At 40.0% G+C, this 23852-nt stretch overlaps 2 protein-coding genes across 4 annotated transcripts in view; both read right to left on the bottom strand.

Annotated features, from left to right (window-relative positions):
• Positions 1-1817, bottom strand: part of EYA3 (EYA transcriptional coactivator and phosphatase 3) — a 99338-nt gene extending 97521 nt beyond the window's left edge. Inside the window, exon 1 of one of the 3 annotated variants that reach the window (XM_031962466.1) lies at positions 1600-1817. The gene's annotated coding sequence lies outside the window, so the exon portion shown is untranslated. Of the gene's footprint in view, positions 1-1066; positions 1559-1599 lie in introns of those variants that run through there. The other 2 variants (XM_031962469.1, XM_031962467.1) reach the window with 2 other exon arrangements.
• A 16856-nt stretch (positions 1818-18673) lies between these two features.
• Positions 18674-22297, bottom strand: LOC100931486 (upstream-binding protein 1). The gene has a single exon (XM_012547015.3). The coding sequence runs from the start codon at positions 22100-22102 to the stop codon at positions 20471-20473; it is 1632 nt and encodes a 543-aa protein (XP_012402469.2). The 5' UTR covers positions 22103-22297; the 3' UTR covers positions 18674-20470.
• Between the last annotated feature and the right edge of the window lie 1555 nt (positions 22298-23852).

Here is a 23852-nt window from a genome sequence, read left to right as displayed (position 1 = left end):
TGCTCTTTCCAGGATAACACATTTCTTCTGAGGTAGAATAAAATGCCTTTGAATAATGACTACACTATAAACAAACAACAAAATTACATAAATAAGTGCAGCTAGAAACAATTCATAAGCCTATTATCTATTGACTGGAGGAGAGGGGGAAACTAAAGGAGAGTGGGATCAAATCTAAACTCAGAGCTCCTGGCCAAAGACCATAGGACAACCATGGGGAAAAAATTTTTTTAATGACTGCTGTTCCTCCAAATTCCAGGGCATTTCCATTTATGTGATTTTAAATGCACACGGAGAAATCCTGCAGTTCCTGAATTAAAGTTTCTATAAATTATAACTCACATTTACCAAATCTAAACTCCAACCAAATTGAACTACTTGTATATCTTCCCCAAACTCTGTGCCCCCATCAGATACAACTAGAGTCAGCACTTACCTATCTTTACCTTATTTTCTTATAAGGCTTAACTTATATATAAGCATCTCCAAAGAAATTTCCTCATGGACCAAATGTTAGTGCTCTACCTAATTCAATTCTCCTTGTACATCATGAATGATGATACTTCCAAGAAAAAGTAAGTTCTTTGGGGTCAGAGATTTTTTTTCTTGTTGTTTGTTTTTTTTTGAGGGGGTGCCTATTAAACAATGAACAAACATTTCCTTTTAACACAACCAAAGGAAGAAGGAGGCCTTCTCTAGTGCTGCCTCTTTTACTCCCTCCTCATATACCTTTTACACCTACACACACACACACACATATTACCTACCACTTGCACAGTATAAATTCTTCATGTATGCAGATATTTGTGTTTTCTAACCTATTGGAATGTATGCCTCTTTAAGGTAAGGACTAATGTTTTTGTCTTTGTTTCCCAAATGCTTAAGCTGCTTGAGTTGCAATCCAGCCTCTATCTGACTGTGTCTGTATGACTCTGAGAGCATGTCATCTTGTAAACTCCTTCAGTCTCAATTTCCTGATCTGTAAAATGGGAATAATTAAAGCACCTATCTCCCAGGGTTGTGGTGAATGGGAAAGGAAATAATATTCGTAAAGTATTTTCCAAACCTCAAAGTGCTAAATGAATGCCAGCTGTCATTACTGTTGTGAAGAATAACAAAGACAATAAATGCTTGTCGACTTGATTTTTCAGACACCTCCTTAGCACCTGACCGGGGAACACAAGCACAAGAGCCATGTCCTACATGTCCCCAGCACTTGGAGCGGCCGCCGCCTTCACCCCCGTGACACCCCTCACGGGGTGGGGGCTTTGTGGCCTAGCAGGCCGACTCAGAGGGTTACTAGGCTAAACAGACAATGTGAGCCTCTCATTTTGCAGGTGGGGAAAGCGAGGGCCAGAATGAGGCGGGCCCTTGCCCAAGGTCACGCAGCTCCTAGGCAACCTAGGCAGAACTCGAACTCAGGTCTGAAGGCTCTGGCGCCGACACTCCGGGCTCCCACACGCACCTGCCCACCCGGACCGGGCGAGCAGGGCAGCGCAAGGCCCGACAGGCTTCGAGGGAGCGGGAGCCCGAGCCCCGAGCCCCGAGTGTCCACACCGCTCTTGGGCCGCCCGGGCTGGGGCAGCAGCGCGGACTCACCCGGCAGCAACGGCGGCCCCGGCAGGAGAGGGGCATGGGGACACGTCCGGCCCCGCCGCAGCCCGAGCGGGAGGAGGAAACGTCCGCGGCGGCGGGGGAGGAGCTGGTGGTGGCGGCGGCGACGGCGGCGGCGGCGGCGGGGGTGGCAGCGACGGCGGCAGCAGCAGCGGCGGTGGGGGTAACGCGACCCGGATGCGCATCCCCCGGCGCCGGAAGTGAAGTACGGCGCGCCCACCCCTTCCTCCCCGGACTGCTCTCTCCCTGCGCATGCGTCTGGCCTTGAGGTCAGAGGAGGGTGCCGCCGGGCTTCCGTCGTCTCGCGCCGGCACCTCTGCCCCCTCGTTTGGCGCCTCTCACGCCACGTCCCCCCTTCCCCGGTTTTGCGGGTCGGTCGCAGGCGTGGAACAAAGCCCCCACTCCCTGTTCTGCACCCATCCCCGTGCATGTGCGTTTCCTCGGGGAAATTGGCTGGTGCGCGCGCAAAGCTGTCAAGTCGGGAGGAAAGGGCAATGAGTGGAAAGCCCCGAGTTGGGATTGGCTCTGCCCCCAGCAGCTCTCCCTGAAAATTGAGGGGCCTGGTTCCTTCCGTCTGATAAATAGCTATAGAGACAGGCGTAGTCAGAATGCGGACGTACTGATAATCCAAACTCTCTGCAGCCACGTGGAAATAGCGCCCCCCCCCCGTCACCAATAACTAGAGAAAAGCAAATTAAAGCAACTCCGCTTCCACCTCACACCTGCCAGTCGGGCAAAATTGACCAGAAAAGACAGTGGGCAAAGCTTGGAGGGCTATGGGGATGCAGCCGCGTGGATCCATTGTAGACTGAGCTTTGAACTGGTCTGGCCATGCTGGGAAGATACACAATAATAGGAATTATTATTATCACAATAGCTAGCATATACCTAACACTAAGCTTTGCAGTATGTTTTACAAATAATTCAAGGGATCCTCACAACAACCCTGGGAGATGGGTGCTATCATTCTCATTTTAAAGAAGAGGAAACCGAGGTTAAGTAACATACCTTAAGAGTTGTGCAGTTAGTTAGTCGCTGTTTTGAGGTTGTATTTGAGCTCAAATTTTCCTCACTGCAAGTCCAGTGCTCCATCTATATCCGGCTGCCTCAATACCCTCGAAGTCATTAAACTGCTTACCCTTTCACCGAGCTAGTCAGCCACAGGTCAGGCTCCATTCCTCAGAGATCTTGTCCTTTAAACCCCGAGAAGAGAATTTAATTGATGGAGAAAGCATGGTGGGACTATTTTCAGAAATGAGAAGACAGCAGTTGTAGGTAGTTGGCTGTGGTTTTTCCCACAATAGAAACATTGTAAATTTTAATTTGTCTTTGTTTTATTGTTTGTTACATTGTTAATAAATTGTGTAGCATTTATTTATTTATTTGATTTTTTTTTTTTTTTTTTTTTTTTTTTTTTTTTTTTTTTGCTGAGGCAATTGGGGTTAAGTGACTTGCCCAGGGTCACACAGCTAGAAAGTGTTAAGTGTCTGAGGTCAAATTTGAACTCAGGTCCTCCTGACTTCAGGGCTGGTGCTCTATCCACTGTACCAACTAGCTGTCCCTGTAGCATTTATTTAAATCCTAAAGGATTAAGAAATTTGAGATGTATGAGGAAGAGAGGAGAAAGAGCAAAAGCTTGTGGAAAATAACCAATTAACCATAACATTTTTAATTCAGCAAAATAGTATATTCAGTAAAACCAATTGATACATAGGAAAAAATGTGATATTATATGCAGTGTTCCAAACTTGTGGACCTCAAATTCCACAAAGGATTGGAGGGTCTGCTTTTTAAAAATCGCTTCTTTGAGATCATTCTTGTTCTTTACAACTTCACAATCTTCAGTTTGCATTATTTTATGATACATCTGTTATGTCTGTAACGTCTGCCCCAAAAGCCATTGGAATGGGTCTCTTTCCTTATTGGCAGAAATAAATGTCCTGGCCTGCCTAAGAGAATTTCACTTCTCAATCAGTCCTCATTGAAATTCTCCAAAGACAAATGCTCTTATGGGACTTTGCAAGACCATTCCTCTTTGGGACTACTCAGGCTACAAGTCCTCTCCCCGTGTGGATTTACTTTGAATGCTCCTGGTTTCCAGGAAGGAAAAGACTCTGGAAAAACATAAGAGGAGCAGGCAGTCTCGACTATGTTTGTCCCTAACTTGCTATTCTAGAGACTTTGGGGAGTTTCTCCTTGGATGAGATGAAGGACTCATCTCTTGTTCAATCTGAATAACCTCTCTCCCAATGGGAGAGCTCTTTCATTATGTATCATCTAGAACCCAGTTTCTTCTTTTTTCTGAATGCAGATGACATTTTCCATACAAATTTACTCGAATTATCTTGCTGAATTGCTGAAAAAAGCTAAATCTATCAGAGTTGATCATCACACAATCTTGCTGTATATGGTATTTTCCTGGTTCTGTTCATCTCATTCAGCATCAGTTCATATAAATCTTTCCAGGCCTTTCTGAAATCACCTATTTCTAATAGAATCGTATTCTATTACTTTCATATACAATAACTTATTCAGCCATTCCCCATTGAGGGGCATCCACTCATTTTCCATTTCTTTGCCACTACAGAAAAAGCTGTTACAAACATTTTTATACATGTGAGTCCTTTCTCCTCTTTTATGACATCTTTGGGATACAGATGCAATAATGGTACTGCTAGATCAAAAGGTATGCACAGTTTTACATATATATATACACATAGCTATAAAACTATAATTTGTAATACTTATATAGTATACCTCTAGGTATAATTCCAAATTGTTCTCTAGAATGGCTGGATCAATTCACAACTCCACCAACATTGCATTAGTGTCCCAGTTTTCTCACATCTCTTCCAACATTTATCATTATCCCTTCTTGTCCTCTTAGCCAGTCTGACAGAAGGTGATACCTCAGAGTTATTTTAATTTTCATTAGAACTCAGTTTCTTCAACTGTGGTTCACAATCCCATATTAGATCTTGTAACTGAATGTGGAGTTGTGAAATTATGATTTCTTATTAGTAAATGTTTGATTTATATATCTTTTTATATGCCTATATAAGCCAAGGTCATGTAAAAACTTTCTCTGGCAAAAAGGAGTCACAAGTGGGAAAAGTTTAAGAAGCCCTACTCTAGACTAACAATTTTAAGGGAGCAGAAAAATATACTTCTAGCCCAGTACTCCCTCTTTTTAAGGAGAATGGAATGGCCTCTGCCCCTTACCTTGCTTCCCCTCCTGGCAGGGATGAAAATCTCCTTTGGAGAAGGGTACAGTAAGAAGAGGTTAGAGATGTCTATTCTGCTACCCTCTGAATCACACACAATAACAATTCTCATCATACATAAGCCCCTGTCTACACATGGAACTCCATTCTGCTACATGTCCATATTGATGTTTTTATATATATTTAGTTACACATATAAGCAAGTTCCTTAGTCACAGCACTCTATAGCACATGCCACCATGCCATATTTGTCCCCAGAATCAAATTAAAAAGCATTTATTGAATATCAACTATGTACTGCTAAGTTTAGGGTTGTTCTTCTTTGTTCTTTCTTAAAAAAGGACCATGACATCAGGAAAGTAATGCCATGACATGCAAGTGAATTGGATTTATGTGAGGGACCTGTGCAAGATCACCTGCCTCACTTTCCCTTCCAGAGCCATCTGGGTCTAGTAGTCAGATATAAATCAGGATGATTGGATGTAGCCTGAAATGCAGTGGGAGAACTTGGTCTTTTTAATCAAAGGTCTTCAATAGATCTCAGTTTGACGGAGGCCACATCAGTTTAGTGATTAAGGCTAGGTAGAAATTGAGGCAAAGAATGGCCTCTTTCACCTAGTAAAAAACAAACAAATAAGTAAATCTGAGAAGGAAAGATCCCTCACAGTTTCTGGCCAAAACAGAAATAATTGCTATATACATTTACTCTGAGTTAATTAGGACCCAAACAATAACCATCTGAATACTGGGTATAGAAGAAAGGCAAAACAAAACAAAACAAAAAGGAAGAGACATCATGAAAGCAATTAAGTACAACAAAATTTATACAAAATAAATTGGAGATAATCTCAGAGAGAAGGCAATAGTACAAAGAAGGGGAGGAGTCAGGAAAGGCTTTTTATAGAAGTTTGCATTTTAATTGGGACCTTAAGGAAGCCAGAGGAATCAAATAATAATAATATATAATATAATAAAAATAAATGAAGAAAAGAGAATTCTAGGCATTAGGGGTAGTCAATGAAATTACCCTGAGTTAAGAGATGGAGTGTCTTATGAAGGAAATAGCAAAGAGACCAGTGTTACTGATCACAGAGTGCATTTAAGGGGTAAGACAGGCTCAAGCTCTGAGGGGCTAAACAGGTTGTATTTTTTATGATTGATACTGGATATCACTGTGAAGATAACATGGTCAGACCTGTGCTTTAGGAAGATCAGTTTGACAGAAAAGTGGAGGATAGACTGAAATGGGAAGAGATTGAGAAAGGGTAACAAAGCAGTAAAACTCTTGTAATAGTCTAAGTATAAGGTGATAAGAGTCTGTAATAGGCTAATAGCAGAGTCAAAGGAGAAAAGGGGCCATTTATGAGAGATATTGTGAAAACAATTATGTCTCCATGTCATGAAGATAGATTCTACAGGTCTTCCCAACTGATTGGATATAGGAGAGGAGTGATGAGGGAGAGAGAAGACTCAAGATAAAACTTAGTAGTTTCATGGAAACATCAAAATACTGTTAACAGTAAAAAAAAAAAAAAAAAAAAGAAAGAAAGAAGAATAGAGGGTTGGGGGGAAAAGATACATGGAAATGTCGAGTTTAAGATGACTACCAGACATCCAATATGGGATGTTTGATAGGCAATTAGAGATGCCAGGTTGGAGTCCAGGAGATTGATTTACAACCCAGATTCTTTTTTTTTTTTTTAAATAAAGCTTTATATTTTCAAAACATATGCATCAATAATTTGACAACATTGATCCTTGCATAGCTTTGTGTTACAGATTTTCTCATTTCCTCCACCCCTCCCCTAGATGGCAAGCAATCCAATATATGTTAAACATGTTAAAATATGTGTTAAAACCAATATGTATAAACATATTTATACAATTCTCTTGCTGCACAAGAGAAGTCAGATCAAAAAAAGAAAGTAAATGAGTAAGAAAACAAAATGCAAGTGAACAACAACAAAAAGAGTGACAGTGTTATGTTGTGATCCACATTCAGTTCCTTTGTCCTTTTCTCTGGATAATGATGGCTCTCTTCATCACAAGATCATTGGAACTGGCATCAATAATCTCATTGTTGGAAAGAATCACATTCATCAGAATTAATCATTATATAATATTGATGTTGCCATGTACAATGATCTCCTGATTCTACTCATTCCACTTAGCATCAGTTCATATAAGTCTCTTCAGGCCTCTCTGAAATTATCCTGTTGGTTGTTTCTTACAGAACAATAATATTTCATAATATTCATATACCATAACTTATTCAGCCATTCTCGAACTAATAGGCAGCCACTCAGTTTCCAGTTTCTTGCCTCTAAAAAGGGCTATCACAAATATTTTTGCACATGTGGACAACCCAGCTTCTTAAACTACGATTTGTAACTCCATATGGGTTCATGTAACTAAATGTGGAGGTCACAAAATTATGATTATTATTATGGTTATTATATAAATATCTGATTTATATACCTATATGTGTGTGTGTGTGTGTATGTGTATACCCAAGTTCACAAAAATTTCTCAGGCAAAAAAGGGTCAAAAGTGGAAAAAGTTTTAAGAAGCCCTGATTTACAACACCAACTGACTATCATAAACAGCTTTTTGACAGAAGTCACAACTGACCACTTAAGACAGGATGCTCAAGTATTTGAAGCATTTGCTGAACTTAAGAAAGTAGTGCCAGAAAAAGACATAGGAATCAAAAAGAGCTTATATAAAACTCATGGTCTCCTTTGCTCAATACTACTACATTCTCACTGCCTCCCAACTTTCCTCCACCACAATCCCCTTGCTAAATTTCCATACTACTATTTCAGCAATTAAACACCTCCTTGAAATCTTCTCTGTCGATATAATAGAGCTTCTCCTTTCACCACTCCTATGAACGTCCAATTACTTTTATCTCTTAGCAGTTTCTATAATTCTCTTTTGATATCTTATTTTTCTTAAAGACTTCTTTTTCCTTCCTTATCTAATCTGTTCTAATCCAAGACACCTCAATCATCAAGAATATTACATACCCCATAAGATATAGAGAAAGGATGTTTCAATAGCAGCATGTTTCATACCAGCAAATAAAGTGTCAGATTTGACATATTTGGAATTTTCAGATTCACATTTACTATTCCACCTACTTCAAGAGAGGCAGCATCGTATATAGTGTATATTTGACCAGATTTGGAATCAAAAAGGCCTAAGTTTAAATGCCACCTCAGATACACCATAGACAGTTGTGGGATCCTGGGCAAGTCACTTAATCACTCTGATACTTGGTTAATAATAACACCTCTCTTATAGGGTATATATGAAATGAGAAAATTTGGAAAGTGTTTCACTTTCTCTAAACTGTAAAGCCCCGTCTTTATAAAATGCCAGCTATTATTTTTGCCTTATTGTTCTCTTCCCTTTTCTTTACCAACTTATGTGCCTCCCATCTGCTAAATTTCTGAGACAAAGTCTGAAGCTTAGGAAAAAAGTTGAAACTAGATAAATAGATCAAGAGTCCTCAGCATAGAGATGATAACTTAATACATTGGAGCTGATGGGATCACCAAGCCAAATCGTGTAGAGAGAAGAGAAAGGAGTCCAGGATGGAGCCCTGTGTGACACCCATTGTTAGCAGGTGTAACTTAGACAAAGATCCAAGAAAGGAAACTAACAAGAAGTCAGATGGTAGAAAAAGAACCAGGATGGAACACAGTCATGGAAACCTAGGGGAAAGATATCAAGAAAAGAGTAATTAACTGTATGAAAAGTTGAGAAAAGGTAAAAAGGATGAAGATCGAGAAAAGGCCAAAAGCAAAAAGCTTCATATATACAAAAATATTTGTAACAACAATTTTGATAGCAAATAACTGAAAAGAGCATAACTATCAATTAAAGAAGGGTTGAACAAATTGTGGCATGTGTATGTAATAGAATATCATTATACCAGAAGAAACAATGAATATGATAGATTCAGAGAAGTCTGGGAAGACTTATGTGAACTGATGTAGAAAAAAAGCAAGTAGAACAAAGAGAATAATTACATGATGATCATGATAATGTAAAAGAAAACAACACTAAATGACTAAATAACTCTGGTCCAGTGATGTCAAACTCAAATAGAAATACACTAATCCATAAATAAGGATCCCTGATACCACATATTAACTTTGTTTTTAAATGTAATATTATATATGTTTTATTGTATTTTTATTTATTTTACTAAACATTTCCCAATTAGTTGTGAAATGATCCAACCATTCTAGAGAGCAATTTGGAACTATACCCAAAGGGCTATTAAACCATGCATATGCTTTGATCCAGCAGTCTCTACTGGGTCTGTATCCCAAAGAGATCATAATTTTTTTTCCTAAAAACTTTTTCCTAAAAAGGATCCATGTGTACAAAAATGTTTGCAGCAGCCCTTTTTGTAGTGGCAAGGAACTGGAAATTGAGTGTATGCCCATCACTTGGGAAATGGCTGAATAAGTTATGGTATATGAATGTAATTTAATATTATTATTCTATAAAAATGATGAGCAGGCTGATTTCAGAAAAATCTGGAAAGACTTACATGAAATGATGCTAAGTGAAGTGAGCAGAACCAAGAGAATAATGGTGTTGGACATGGATAATTTTTGAGGTTTATTCTACTAAAACTATAATCCTAATGATACTCTTCTAGGTAAATGGTGATATAGATCTGGTAATGAGAAAATGTCAAGGCTGGAATGTAATTAAGATTTGGAAGTGGTAATAGAGAAATTCATAGGAGTCAATGAAAAGAGGTAATATTTGAAATCCCAGGGATGAAGGAGATCATTTAGGGAGAAAGTGCAGGAACAAGAAGAAGGCTACAGAGAGAATCTTGGTAATTCTGAAGGGATTAGGAGGAAGGAAGGGAATCAGTGGAAAAGATAACAAAGAAGAGATTAGCTAGAAAGGGCAAGAATTAGAAGCCAATGGGAGAGAGAGTGTCCAGAAGGAAGAGGTATTCATTAACATGAGAACTACAGAAAGAGCCTGGAGAATGAATGAGAAGGGAGGACTTGATATAATAGGATCATTGGGAACCTGTTAGGAGATTAGCCTAAATAGAGAAGAATAGGAAAGGAAGCCAAATTGCAAGGGAATTTTTGATAATCCTCACTGGCTCCAATATCTTAAACCTTTTCTGCAACCCCTACTAGTGGCCCAGAGCCTAAGCAACATTTCATAGCTTCTATCAGGGATAGACCAAATTCAAGATAGTACTCTTTACATGAATACTTATGTATCAAATTACATTATATTTATTTCTCTGTGTGCACATTATTATCCTTCATTCTCAAAGATGACCAAAATGACATCACTGTGTTTGAGTCAAGTTATAGTATATTGGACTGGGGCTGACCAGACAGACCAATAGGAACTTGGAATGCTCAGGTAGAACACAATTAGTCCATGTGAACATTTGGAGTGGATTCTCTAAATTTGCGCATCTACCATTTCTTTTGAGCTCCTTTAATTCTGCTTTACTCAAAGGGCACAGTACCTTCTCTGATGAGAGCACACTATGTTGGGCAGTCCTTTGCCATCATCTCCCCTGTCATGCAATCAATTCCAAAATTCTTTTTTTTTTTTTTTTTTACAAGTGGCAATTATTCATTTATATATGGAGATTTTATGAACACCAATATATTTGAAATAAATATTAATAAGTCAGCTGGCATTAGACGGATAGTGAGATTTTTGACATTTGTTTTGACCATTTTGATATCCTGTGGTCTTGTACAAAAATCCTCTAATAAAATCATAATTACACTGTTTTAGCATAGGGAAGAATTAATAATAATTACACTAGAGTTTTAAAATAATTTTCAGATGTTTCCTTTGATCTTCATAACAACTCTCTGAAATAAATATTGCAAATATCATGATACCTGCAATGTAAATAAGTTTAATATCTAATGAAGTCTGTAAGCTCCTTGAAGGTAGGAGTTATTGCATTGTTTGTTTTTGAATGTAGCATAGTGTCTGCTACATTTTTCCCTCTCAGAGCTACAATAAAATTGAAATAAAGATTTTCCAGTGAGAAAACTCCCTCTACCAATGCAAATCTGTATCTCCTATACAACTTTGTTACTTTTTTTTAACCCAATATATATATACATATTTATACAATTATCTTACTGCACAAGAAAAATCAAATCAAATAGGAAAAAAATGAGAAAGAAAATAAAATGCAAGCAAACAATAGCAAAAAGAGTGAAAATGCTATGTTGTGAACCATACTCAGTTCCCACAGTCCTCTCTCTGGGTGTAGATGGCTCTCTTCATCATCTTCATAATCCAGTTCATTGGAACTGGTCTGAATCATTACATTGTTGAAGAGAGCCATGTCCATCAGAACTGATCATCATATAATCTTGTTGCCGTGTACAATGATCTTCTAATTCCAAAGTTCTTAAGAGAGTCCTTGAGAGTGACCCTGTATTGCTTTTTCTGACCACCTTTTGTGTGCTTGTCCTGTATGAGTGCTCCATAAAACAATCTTTTTGGCAAGTGTATGTTTGGTATTCAAAAAACATGGAAAGCCCAAAGGAGTTGTACTCTCTGCAGCAGCATTTGAATGCTTAGCATTTTAGTTTGAGAAAAGACCTCAGTGTCTGATACTTTATCATGTCAGGTAATCTTCAGAATCTTCCTAAGACAATTCATATGAAATCAATTCAGTTTCCTGGCATGGTGATACAACAATAAAATCAGTACAACAGCTTCAGTTTTGTAGTAAGTTTAATACCTCAACATGTCTAAAGTAGAATTCCTTACTTAACATCCTAAATGTGTTTTTACTCTAAAGTTCCCAACTTTCATAGTGTTCCCCTATTCCTATTTCATCCTTCAATTTACTTAGCATTCTTAGTTATCCTGAACTCTTTCCTTTCCCTCACCCACTACATAAAAGTATTTCATTTGGAAAGTATTGTCCATTCTCTTATCCAAGGCACTTCACAAAATTTAGACCCCTTCTCCCTTCCTCATCCCTCACTGTTACTCCCTTGATTCAGATCCTCATCCCCTCATATATAGACTATTATGATGTCTCTTATTTGTTCTCTTAGCTGGTTTCCAACTTCTCTTCTTTCTAATCCATCCTCCAAAAATATGAAAAAATTATCATTAGGTAAAGTGCCATTCCCCTACCCTGTTAGAAATTTTAAGTGATTCCATATGGCTTCTACACAAAATGCAAACTCAAACTAGTATCTAAGAGCTTGGACAATGTGGTTCTACCTCCCTTTCCAGTCTTATTTCATGTTATTTCTCTTCATGAACTCTTATATTCCAGGCAACACTACCTATTCTCTGATCTTGATATTACATCCGGTCCCTGGTCCAGACATTTGTACAAAGCTATTCCCTCTGTTGTTTACTCATTCCTCATATCTGCCTCTCAGAACCCAGAATCAACTCAGAAGTTATGTCATCTATGAAGACTTCCCTTATCTTCAGTCTTTTTCTCCCCTTCAATTCTCCACATCTTTTCCTCCTATTTACCTTAAATTATAATCCTCTGCTAGAGTATGAACTTTTTGAGAGCTTTTGTCTCCGTATTCTCAGTGCAAAGCATAGTGCCTGGCACGTAGAAGGAACTTTTTTTTAAAAAATACTTGTTCCTTGGGGAGGTAGGTGGTGAAGTGGATAGAGCTCCAGCCCTGAAGTCAGGAGAACCTGAGTTCAAATTTGACTTCAGACACAACATTTCCTAGTTGTGTGGTCCTGGGCAAGTCACCTCAATTGCCTTAGCAAAAAATAAAATAAATAAATAAAAAATAAAAAATGCTTCCTGAACTTGGCTCTTTTCAACAATGCAGTGATTCAGGCCAATTCCAATAGCCTTGTAATAGAGAGAGCCACATGCATCCAGAAAGAGAACTATGGGTGCTGAATGTGGATCACAATATCTTTTCACCATTTTTGTTGTTTGTTTTTCTTTCTCATTTTTTTTTCCTTTTTCTTGTGCAGCATGATAAATGTGGAAATGTTTAGAAAAATTGCACATGTTTAATCTATATTACTTGCTATCTAGGGGAAGGGGATAGTGGAAAGGAAGGGAGAAAAATCTGGAACACAAGGTTTTTCAGGGGTGAATGCTGAAAACTATCTTTGTGTGTATTTTGAAAATAAAAAGCTATTGTCAAAAAATTTTAAAACAAAAACGCATAATAATAATAATGCTTCCTAATTTTTGCTAAATTGAATTAAGGGAGAAGTTCCAAGTTTTCCCAGGAGATTGTAAATTCCTCAGGGGGACAATAGGTCTATTGTTTCTTGTTTGGCTCCCACACAGCCACCAGCTTCTTTATAGAGCAGTTGCTTATAATTTAAAATGTTTTGCTATTTTTGACTATAGACTGATTGAAATGAAAGATACAAGCCACAGTTAGCCACTAGGAAATGATAGTATAGTTTAGACAAGGACCTCAATTTAGATCCCTATCGGTGCTTCTCTGAACAGCAAACAAGGCTCTCCAGCAAAAATCCTATGTCTCCCCAGGAGCAAACGCCACTGAACCATCTGTTCTGCTGAGATGTTGTGGCCCTCACTGTAAAGTGACCTATCCTTCACCACAGCAATGCTCCTCAGGACACTTCACTGACTCTCAAGATTCTTAAAGCCCTTTAGTTCAAGAATTGTGAGTTATATATATATATGTGTGTTTGCCACACATATGCCTCATTAAAAGCATACATTAAGTTGGTGCTGATTCTCCCATCCATAGACTCTGCATTAATTGTGGGACCTTGTACCCCTAATTGAGAGGAATGCTTTGCAACTACCTTGATGTGCTATTAGTGCAAATTAGTTTAAATCAAATTTACAGATTAATTGTTCTTGGGAAGCACTCTAGTAGGAACTTGTGACCTACAATGTGGAAAGCATAATCTCTCATGGTTGGCCCTGGAACTGGAAGTAGTGATTGACCCTCTAGGGATTTTTGGCGAACATTCTGGTATATGTATAAGTTGGGAGGAGGCTGCTATACATGATTTTTTTTCTCTCTCTCTTCTATTACTATTATTTTATATGTAAAAGGATACTGAACAGACTTTCAGAGATTCTGAATTGGCTGTATCTGAATATGAAAAGACTGAGAATATGATTTATAAAAGTAGAAAAGACACCAATCTTCTTCCTCCTCCTTCTTTCCCTCATTTTTCTTGTGTTGTGTGCCTTTTGTCCACCCACTCAGCTTTGAGTACTGAAAGGGCCCTTCACCCCTACAATCCTTCCTCCCATTGGTTAAGTTCCTCCCAGAAAGTCCAATTTGGGGAAGTACCCTAACAAGATATCCTTTACTCCTCTCTTAGTTCCACTTCAGTCTCAGACTCCCACTGCTATGCTCTAATCCCTTCTTCCTTCCTTCAGCCCCTCATCCAGCTTTCTTTTCTTGTTTGAAGGCCATATCCAGTTATCCTGATCCTCTATCTGATCACTAGACTTAAGTGACTCTGGAGGGGAAAGTGAGGCAGGTGACTTTGCACAGCCCTCCCTCATTTAAATCCACTCCACTTGCATGTCATGGTATCACTTCCCTGATGTCATGGTCCTCTGCCAGAATGAAGGATGAACAACAACTGTATTGTCTACCCTGGTTGGAACATAAGCTACTTGAGAGAAGGGACTGTCTTTTTCGTATTCCTCACTTGCATTTCCCATCACTTAGCACAGTGTCTGTCACATAGCAAACACTTAATACTTGTTGACTTGACCGAATCAGCTACCTAGAACAGTGTTTCCCAAACTTTTGACATATAATTTTTTGTAATGCTGAGTACCCCTCATAAAAAAAGGATGTATTTTAATAATCAAAATATATTTATTTTTTCCTTTTTTGGTACATACACAAAATAATAATAACCAAAAAATAAAATTATTCATAATAAAATATAAATCCATGCCAGAAGGTTTGTCACATGTGGAAGAAGAGTAATTGTTGGAATTGACTTTAGATGGATTCTTGAAAAATAAACATAAGGAGTGAGTGTACTTTAATATCATTCTGGTTACAAATGCAACATATGTATCCTGTTTTAACAGAAAAAGTTTTGAAATACATCTTGTCTTTTCCAATTTCATATTTATGTGAAATGCTTTTTCAGCATTTGTAGACATTAAGTCAAAAAAAAAAAAAAAAAAAAAAGGAACAGACTATTGGATGTGGAGCCGCATCTCAGATTAAAATTAACAACCAGGGAACCAAATTATGATGATCTGTTATCTCAGCAAAAACAATTTCATCCTTCTATATAAAAATAATCTAAATCAGTGGGACTTACTAAAGCACATAACAAACTTTTCCTATAAGAAAAATCGCATAAAAGCTAAAAATACACAGGCACCTGGAGAAGCCACTAACTATTAATGAAGTAAGTTGTCTCTGTAACAAAGTGCGGTATATTCATGCCATGTCATACCGGACCATCTCATACCTCACAAGATTCTCTTGACTTGACTCATGATCACATAGAATTAGGCGCAACTAAGCACATATCCCCACCAAACTCCGGTGCACCGCGTACCCCCACCAAATCAAGATGGAGAGATCAAAAAAAGATAAAAGCTGGGAGCATATGATAGCTAGAAGAACCTTAGTCCTTCCAAAGAGCTTAGTGCCCAAGGCTGAGAATCTTCTTCTAGGGGAGAATAGAGGCTTTGATAGTCACAACTCCCAAAAGATCCAAACAAGGGAGGCTTTTTGCTAGTTTTGGGCAATGGTTTCTGCTTAGGTAGAGATCTAAGCAAGAATTCAGATAGGCCAGAGACTTAATATAGCCAGCTGGTGAGAAAAATTATTTTGTTTCCAACTGAATATTAAGTAGAACAGGGTCTAAAGGAGCAATATCTGGTGTAAGGCAGAGCCCAGGATGGGTAGAACAAGGGATCTGGTTGAGCTATAATAATGGATGGAGACTAACAGAGCAGTAAGGTGGAGGCCCTGCAGGAAGAGCATTCCTATAGAGTCAGAGGTGTGAGATGTCCTACCCCACTGTGTATATGCCTGGATTATATGTTCTGCTTTCATGTGTGCCCCACATATGTTCTCCATGGGTGTTCATTCTTGCCATGTGTATTTGTGGGAGAGTGAACTTCAGTTTTATAGGGGAAAAGTTCTATTGCTATCTGTCTTACCATGCCATTTCATTGAAACCACAATTTTGAGCTAATTATGCCCAAAGATTGATGATTAAAGGTAAACTATTGAAGTGGGTTAACAAACTAGATTATCTAGGGATCCCACACTCTGCAAGATGGGGGTGGAGAGGCCATATATACATATTACTATTGTGCTTTCAAGTGAAAAGTCATTTAGATTGTATATATTTCTTGCAATGTGGACTTAAGGTTCTAATAGATTATTGGCCATTGGGAGCCCTGTTTACAGAACACATGCTGTATTTTCTACCTGCTACTCCCCAGGATTTGGGAAACCAGGTGGTTAAAGTTTGTATCCATTCTACTAGCTCTTAAGTGGAAAAGTTTTAGATATGACTCCTACTTTTTGAAGAGCAAGTAGGTGGTATAAGGTGGTATAATGGATAGAGCGCCAAGCCTTAAGATAGAAAGACTCGAGTCCAAATTTGACTTCAGATGCTTAGTAGCTACATGACCCTGGGCAAGTTACTTCACACTGTCTGCCTCAGTTTGCTCATTTGTAAAATGAGCTGGAGAAGGAAATTACAAATTATTCTAGTATCTTTGCTAAGAAACCCCCAAATAGTATCACAGAGTTGTACCCAACTGAAACACTGAACAACACTAACACTAACTTGTGAGCTTTGAAAGGTACAAAAAGTAAACCAGTAAAGGGTCAGGGACAGAAATCCATACCACCCTTCATACTAGCTATCATCCAAGGCAGATAGGTTTCATCAAAACTCTGAGGAGCAATCTGTTTGACTCAGCCATCTGTGAACTTTTAAGACACTGTGTCCTCCCAAAGCAAGAAAGTGATTTGTGTCCAATAGCTATGATATATTTGGAAATGAACTTGGTGATTGGGGCAGCTAGTTTGGTGCAGTGGATAGAGCAGCAGCCCTGAAGTCAGGAGGACCCTAGCTGTGTGACCCTGGGCAAGTCACTTGACCCCAATTGCCTCAGCAAAAAAAAAAAAAAAAAAAGGAAATGAATTTGGTGGACAAATATTTTGGAGGTCAAATACTTGCACTGAAATATGAAAACTGCCCCACTTCCCTACAGAGGTACTCCTAGAACTCCAAAAGAAAAATATAACTTTTTTTTTAATAGCATTTTATTTTTTCCAAATACATGCAAACATAGTTTTCAGCATTCACTTTTGCCAAACCTTGTATTCCACATTTTTCTCCTTTTCTACTCCTCTCCCTCCCTCCCTCCCTCTTTCCCTCCCTCTTTCCCTTCCTCCCTCCCTCCCTCCCTCTTTCCCTCCCTGTTTCCTTCCCACCCTCTCTACCTCCCTCCCTCTTTCCCTCCCTCCATCCCTTTTCCCCAAGACATCAAGCAATCCAATATAGGTTAAACATGTACAATTCACCTAAACATATTTCCATATTTGTCATGCTGCACAAGAAAAATTAGACCAAAATGGAAAAACATGAGAAAGGAAAATAAACAAGCAAATAAACAACAACAAAGGTGAAAATATTATGTTTGATCCACATTGTCTCCACATTTCTCTCTGGACTTAGATGGCACCTTCTATCACAAATCAGAATTGTCATATATTACCTCATTGTTGAAAAAAGCCAAGTCCATCACAGTTGATCATCACATAATCTTGTTACTATATACAATGTTCTCTTCCTCTCGAGAAATGTAACATTCTGTGTAACCAATCTACTGGTGTTAGTGGAAATTGGGATAAGGAACTCCCAAGTATATAACTTTATTTGGACTAATACATCAGAGAAAATGCTATAGATTCAATATATCTTGATTTCAGCAAAGCATTTAACAAATTCTCTAGAGATGTCCTTGCAGACAAGATAAAGAGATACAAGTGTAATGATTTATACATTTGATTTGAGCAAAGCATTTGACAAATTATCCTATGATATCCTTGTGAACTAGATGGAGATGTAAACTTGATGACAGTAGCTAAGTGGACATGGAACTAAGTGAATAATCCCAAATATCATAGTTAATGAACAAATGTCAAACTGGAAGGTCTTTCAGAGTGCCTCAGATTACAGTCCTTGATCCTTGATCCAGCTGTTTCACATTTTCCTCCCAATGTCTTAGAGAATAACATACACGATTTGCTTAGCAGATCTGTGGATAAAGAAAAGTTAATGCCATCCACCCCTTAACCTCTTTTACTAATTTCCTCCCCAGCACTGCTTTGCTGAAGCTCTTCTTTAGATTGCTAACAAGTTCCTAAGGACCAAATGCTTGAACTTTTCTTGTCCACATCCTTCTTGATACTTGACAGCATTTTCCTAAGGAACCAGATTTGAAGGACATGTAATTCAGAATAAGCCCCTTATAAGCTCTGTACTTCAATTCTCATTTAGTAGGTTGAAAAGTCTTTTTGTTGCTGTTATTGATGTTCAGTAGTTTCAGTCCTATCCAACTCATGACCCCATTTGGGGTTTTCTTGGCAGAGATACTAGACAGTTTGCCATTTCCTTTTCCAGTTCATTTTATAGATGAGGAAACTAAGGAACAAATGTAGTAGTTTTAATTTAACAACTCACCAGTCAACAAGTATAAATAATCCTTCACAAGAAATCTAAGAGTGGGGAACATTGCACATGATATCAGGTTTGGGTTTTTTTTTTCCTTTTTTTTTTTTTGATGCTTTGATTGGTTTTGCTGATTTTTTTTTTTTTTTTTGCCTTTCTTTTTTCTTTGTTATAAGGGATAACTTTTTGGATATAAGGGAAAATCTAGATCAGGTAAAAATGAAAAATGTTAATAAAAATTGAATTTTTTTGTTCAGACAACATTTATTATAGTTAAGACTAAAATGTGTATATCCTACTCTTTAAAACAGCAATATGCTAGTGTGATAATCTAATTCTGGGGTCTGGAGGTAAACTGATTAACAATTTTCCTCTGTGAAATCTGAGGTTTGATAGCCTCAAGTGGGCAATTTCCCCACTTCTCAAACTGTGGGGTCAACTTTGAAATTGAGCAGAGGGTTCAATGGGAGTGGCCCACACGCTGAGTTCTGAATGGAGACCTCCAAAGGTCACCAATAAGTGGAACAAACTCAGGCTTTCCCCTCTTCTACCTTATTACTAAGGAATGAAATATTTGGTCATAAAAAAGGCTCCTTTCTGAAGGTTAGAATGGGAAAAATGAAATTCTGCCTTTGGTGGGGATCAGTTCTCCTCAGTGTCTACACATAAGCACTACAGAATTCTAAAACTAGGACCCCATCCCAGTGAGAAAAGATAGACTTAACCTTCCCCACCAGAAATCCAGGAATACACACACATGGGTACAAACATGCATACAGGCATGCACAAAATTTAAAACTATAATGGGACAAAAGTCAACACATATCTTCAGCATGTAACACTACATTAGGCATGACCAAGGAGCTCAAAAATGATCCCAGATTTTACTTTTGTGAATAGTTTGGCCCAAAAGATGTAATGAAAATAGCAAAGGGAAAGAACAACCAAAAATGGCCTCTTTAATTGATGAGGAAATCCTGGAGTATATGATGAAGGCCTGTCTCTGGATGTATAGAAGTCCTAATGCCCCCAGAAACAAGGAGTAAAGGGCCATCATGTCTGGGCCCACCCAAATGAAAGAGGATAGGGCAGGCACTGCATGTGGCCTTTCAAGTCTCTCCCAGCAGTGAGTCCCAGACTCTTGCCTCCAGGAAGACATATCTATTGTGTTATTTTTCTCTAGAGTCTAGGCCAAGAGTTCAACCTTTTTTTTTTTTTTTTTTTTTTTTAAAGAATAAAGGTAAAGAAAAACAGGAAAAAAATTGACATGAGAAGAGCTTCCCCCAAAAAAGGAAATGGGGATGCTAGGAAAGGGAGCACCTCCACTGCTTCTGTATTTGGCAAGCTCCAATGAATGTGTGGCCCTGGGACATGTCTGGGCACAGATAGCTTCAGAGTCACACGCCACATCTCCACCCACACCTCACATAAACCCCCCTCCCACTCAGACTCAATTCCCACTCATTGGAAGGGAGCCTGACCCACAACCTGATGTTTCCAGCCTCGCTGGTCTCTACACAGATTTCCAGGCATCCTCCCTCAGACCTCCCCGTCATTGCAGGATACAAGTAGGGACAAATAACTGGCTCAGGTAGGGCTACATTCATTTCCAAACTGGACACAGTGTCACGGAGAGTGAAGTGGCTTCCAGGTCCAGTTGATGGTGAGCAGTCCAGTGATGGTCCATCTCTATTTTTGCACTTCCCTGTGGCGTGGGACACTGTGCCTCCCAGGAGGGCTTATAATGGCAGTGACAAGAATCAAGTCTGCCTCTCAGGCAGAGGTTCACGAAGGACAACTAGCACTATCAACATGAAACATTTTTAAGTGGTAAAGTCCAATCCCAGTGTCACTCAGGTCCAGTCTATATACATAGAGGATGAAGTGAGACTTCAATGTGTACTGAAGCAAGGCCAGCACATACTTAAGTTTCATTTCAAAAGGATATGGAGCCCTTCGCCATTTTCTGCTTTTAGAGTGGCAAATAAGAAAGAACTCTCATCTTGAAAATTTTGAACCACCTGGTCGCTAAGGAGAATGTAAATCCCGGTAGGACCCTGTCTGTAAACCTGGTTGATCTGGTGCAGAGGAATATTAAATATTGAAGCCAATTTCCGAGTGACTTCTGAAGCTGCCACTTCTTCCAGGTAGATCGCATGATAAACAAATATTGCACTACTGCTTTGTTCTCCTTGGCCTGTATTTGGTCTTACCATCAGTCTGGTCCTGGGCTGCTCCTGGCAGGCGTAGATCGTGAGACGAGGTCGAATAGTCCTTGACTTCAGTGAATTATAGAGACGAATGCCTTCAGCTGCACCACAGATTTGTATGAGATCCTCTCTTGTCAACTTGAATAAATCTGCGCCTGAGAAATTGGTGAAGAGCCTGGCATAGCTGGAGAACCTGTTCCTGGCCAGCCACTGTTGAACTTCTTGGATGGTGGCTGTTGGATAAATCCGTTCACTGGAGCTTTGGGGAATTCCCTCTCCTTGATGGTTTGGGGAGGTAGAACTGCTATCTGGGACACTGAAGGTGGGGTGCTGAGCAGAGGTGAAAGTGGGAGCAGGAGCAGGGCTATCACTTCCATAGGCTCCACTTGCAACAGGCCACGGGGAGCACTCACTGAGGACTGTAGTCTCATATGAAGGCTGGTACTTTTCTTTCTCCTGAGCCGTCCTCTTCTCCATCTTTTCTCGGTCAGTTTTCTGTTTTCTGTCTGCTCCTTTAGGCTTAAAAACTTTAATCTGGCAGCTCGCTGAGTGCAGGTGATCAGTGTAGTCACCGTTTTCATTCTGTTTAAATGTGTCAACTTGGACTCTGAAAGAAACCCCCTTCTCCCCGCCATGCTTCCGCGGAGTGAACTCCGTGCTGATGCAGTGTACCTGAATAAACACGGACGTGCGCTTTGCAGGATCCCAGAGAAACTCAACGGCATTCAACTGGCCTGGGTTGGTCCTCAGGTCGATGACACCCACAGACATCGGAATATCGAGATCAAGCAAGCGGTCCCCAGGGCGATTCCACTTCCAGCCTTCCAGCTGCTGGTGCTCTGTGTACTGGAGCCTTCGGTCATGGAACACCACTCTGATAATGCTCTTCACCAGCTTCCCATTGATCTCGGGCATCTCTCCCACCTTCCGGTTGTCCAGCATCCGGATTTCATAGGACTGACCTTGGTTCAAGTAAGTGAGGCTTTCATCATGTAATTTGACCGCAGGGGAGGTCGCAGCATACAAGATGTACTGAAAGGGCGGCTGCTTGGCGTCACCGTCCAATGGAAGGCCAGCATCTTCCTCCTTGAAAATGGGTAGGGCCAAGACGTCACTCATGCTGTAGGCGCCCGCGCCCAGCTCTTGCCCGATGCCCGACAAGCTGGCGTCGAAGTCGTGGACCAGGCCCGTTTCCACTGCCTTGTCCATCTTCAGCACCCAGGCCATATCAGGGTCAGCGGCGGCGGCGGAGGGGGGGGGCCCGGTCGGGCCTGGATCGGAGCTGCCGCCAAGATGGAGGCCCGAGCGCTGCGGCAGAGACGCCCCCGGCCTACGCGCCGCAGCCCCGCTCATACGCTAGATCGCCCCCTGCCCAGCCGCCGGCCAGGACCCCACTCAGTCTGCCCCGAGCATCCCGCGGGTCCCCGGTGCGGGGTCCCGGCTCCCTCAGCCCTCTCCCCTACCCCAAACCAACACCGCCTCCACGCCCAAGACAAACAGACACTGCCTTAGACGCCGCCGCCGCCCACTTCCGCTGCAGCCATCTTCACCGCCCACTTCCGCCGCAGTCGTCGTCGCCGCCGCCCACTTCCGCCGCCGTTGACGTCGATTCCGACATCTTGGTTACGTCACTTCCACTTTGCCTGCTTTCTCTAGAAATTGATTAAAAAAGTAAAATGACTGCTGTGGGAATGTTTTACAGCGTTTATCGCGTTGCTTCTATCCTGGGCAAGCAGGGAAAAGAACAAAGGATGAAGGAATCGAATTTAGAATTCAAAACTTTAAAATAATGTGAAAAATGGTTTTTACATGTTAATTTGGGGGGAAGTAAAATATTGTTTAAAAAAATAAAAACTGATTTAAAAAAAAGTAGTTTACTAGTGTGCTGGATACGAGAGAAAAATCACACAATTTCGGCCCCAAAGGGTTCATGTTCTACATTATGAATGGCTAGAATTAGCAGGGGCATTATTCCCCCTTCCCACCATATTCCATGAAATTTATACTAGTACTCATTCATTTCATTAACATTTATTGGGCATTGGGTCAAGTGCAGTACTATGACAGGTGAGTTGGAAGCGATACAAACACCAAGGATAATACTGTCCATAAGCCCAAGTAATTTATCTGGGAACTCACGACACAGATGATGAGTCCTAGCTGACTAGTTGTAATTGTAGTTAAATTTCCCCTATAAAGTCTTCCCATGGCTCAGGTCACCTTTACGGAACACCTGGCCAGTCCACCACAAAATCCTGCCTCAATGTCTCTTCTCTCAAACCCTGCTATGCCCTATGGGGTCTTTCATCTTCTTATAGCTAACTCTATTAGAGTGTTAAATCTTTTTTTTAGGATTTAGCCTGCCAATTAAGGGCACACTCCAACCTTATGGGGGGAGGGTATCCTTTCTCCTGGCTAATTGCAAGTTTCACAAGAAATCTTGTCTTTTCCATCTTTAATGATTAAAACCCATTTCTTTGCTATGTACTCTCCCACTCTCATATTTATCATTCCAGGAGTTTATTGTATTTCTTCATTTTGTCTGTAACCTCATTTCCTAAATAAACCTACCTTTTGCCAAAGAAAATGGCCAGTGTGAATTCTTCACGTGATCAAACTCCATTTGGTGCTTTTCCAAAAGCACATCGTCTGTTGCCATATCATTTGCTACATCAGCCATGTCATAGATATATGAAACAGCTGAAGAATAGTTTTAAAGAGTGAGATAATTAGATGGCAATTTAATTTACACAGTTGTGAAAAATTCAATTGGAGATAGGAAACAAATTAGAAAATTGAAACCTAAGAAATGGGGGGCTGGGACCCACAAAGACATTAAAGAATGTAATCAGGAACAGAGGTTTTAAATCTCCTTCTCTGGTTATCTTCCCTAATAAGAATGTAAGCTCCTTGGGGACAGGGACTGGCTATGTAATGAGGGGTGAAGATTCACATTCTATAACTTCTGTAACATCCAGTTAATAAGAAATCAAAGGAGGAACTTGCACTTCAAAATAGGAATTAAAGACTGCCTTTGCGGTTTCAAAATTGTGTCTACTAAACTAGAAACCCAGTCATGTAAAAATGTAAAAGAAAATCTTTC

Source organism: Sarcophilus harrisii, chromosome 3, assembly GCF_902635505.1.
Source record: "Sarcophilus harrisii chromosome 3, mSarHar1.11, whole genome shotgun sequence".
Taxonomy (NCBI): domain Eukaryota; kingdom Metazoa; phylum Chordata; class Mammalia; order Dasyuromorphia; family Dasyuridae; genus Sarcophilus; species Sarcophilus harrisii.
Note: the sequence above shows the minus strand (reverse complement) of the source record. Positions and strands in the feature narration are given on the sequence as shown.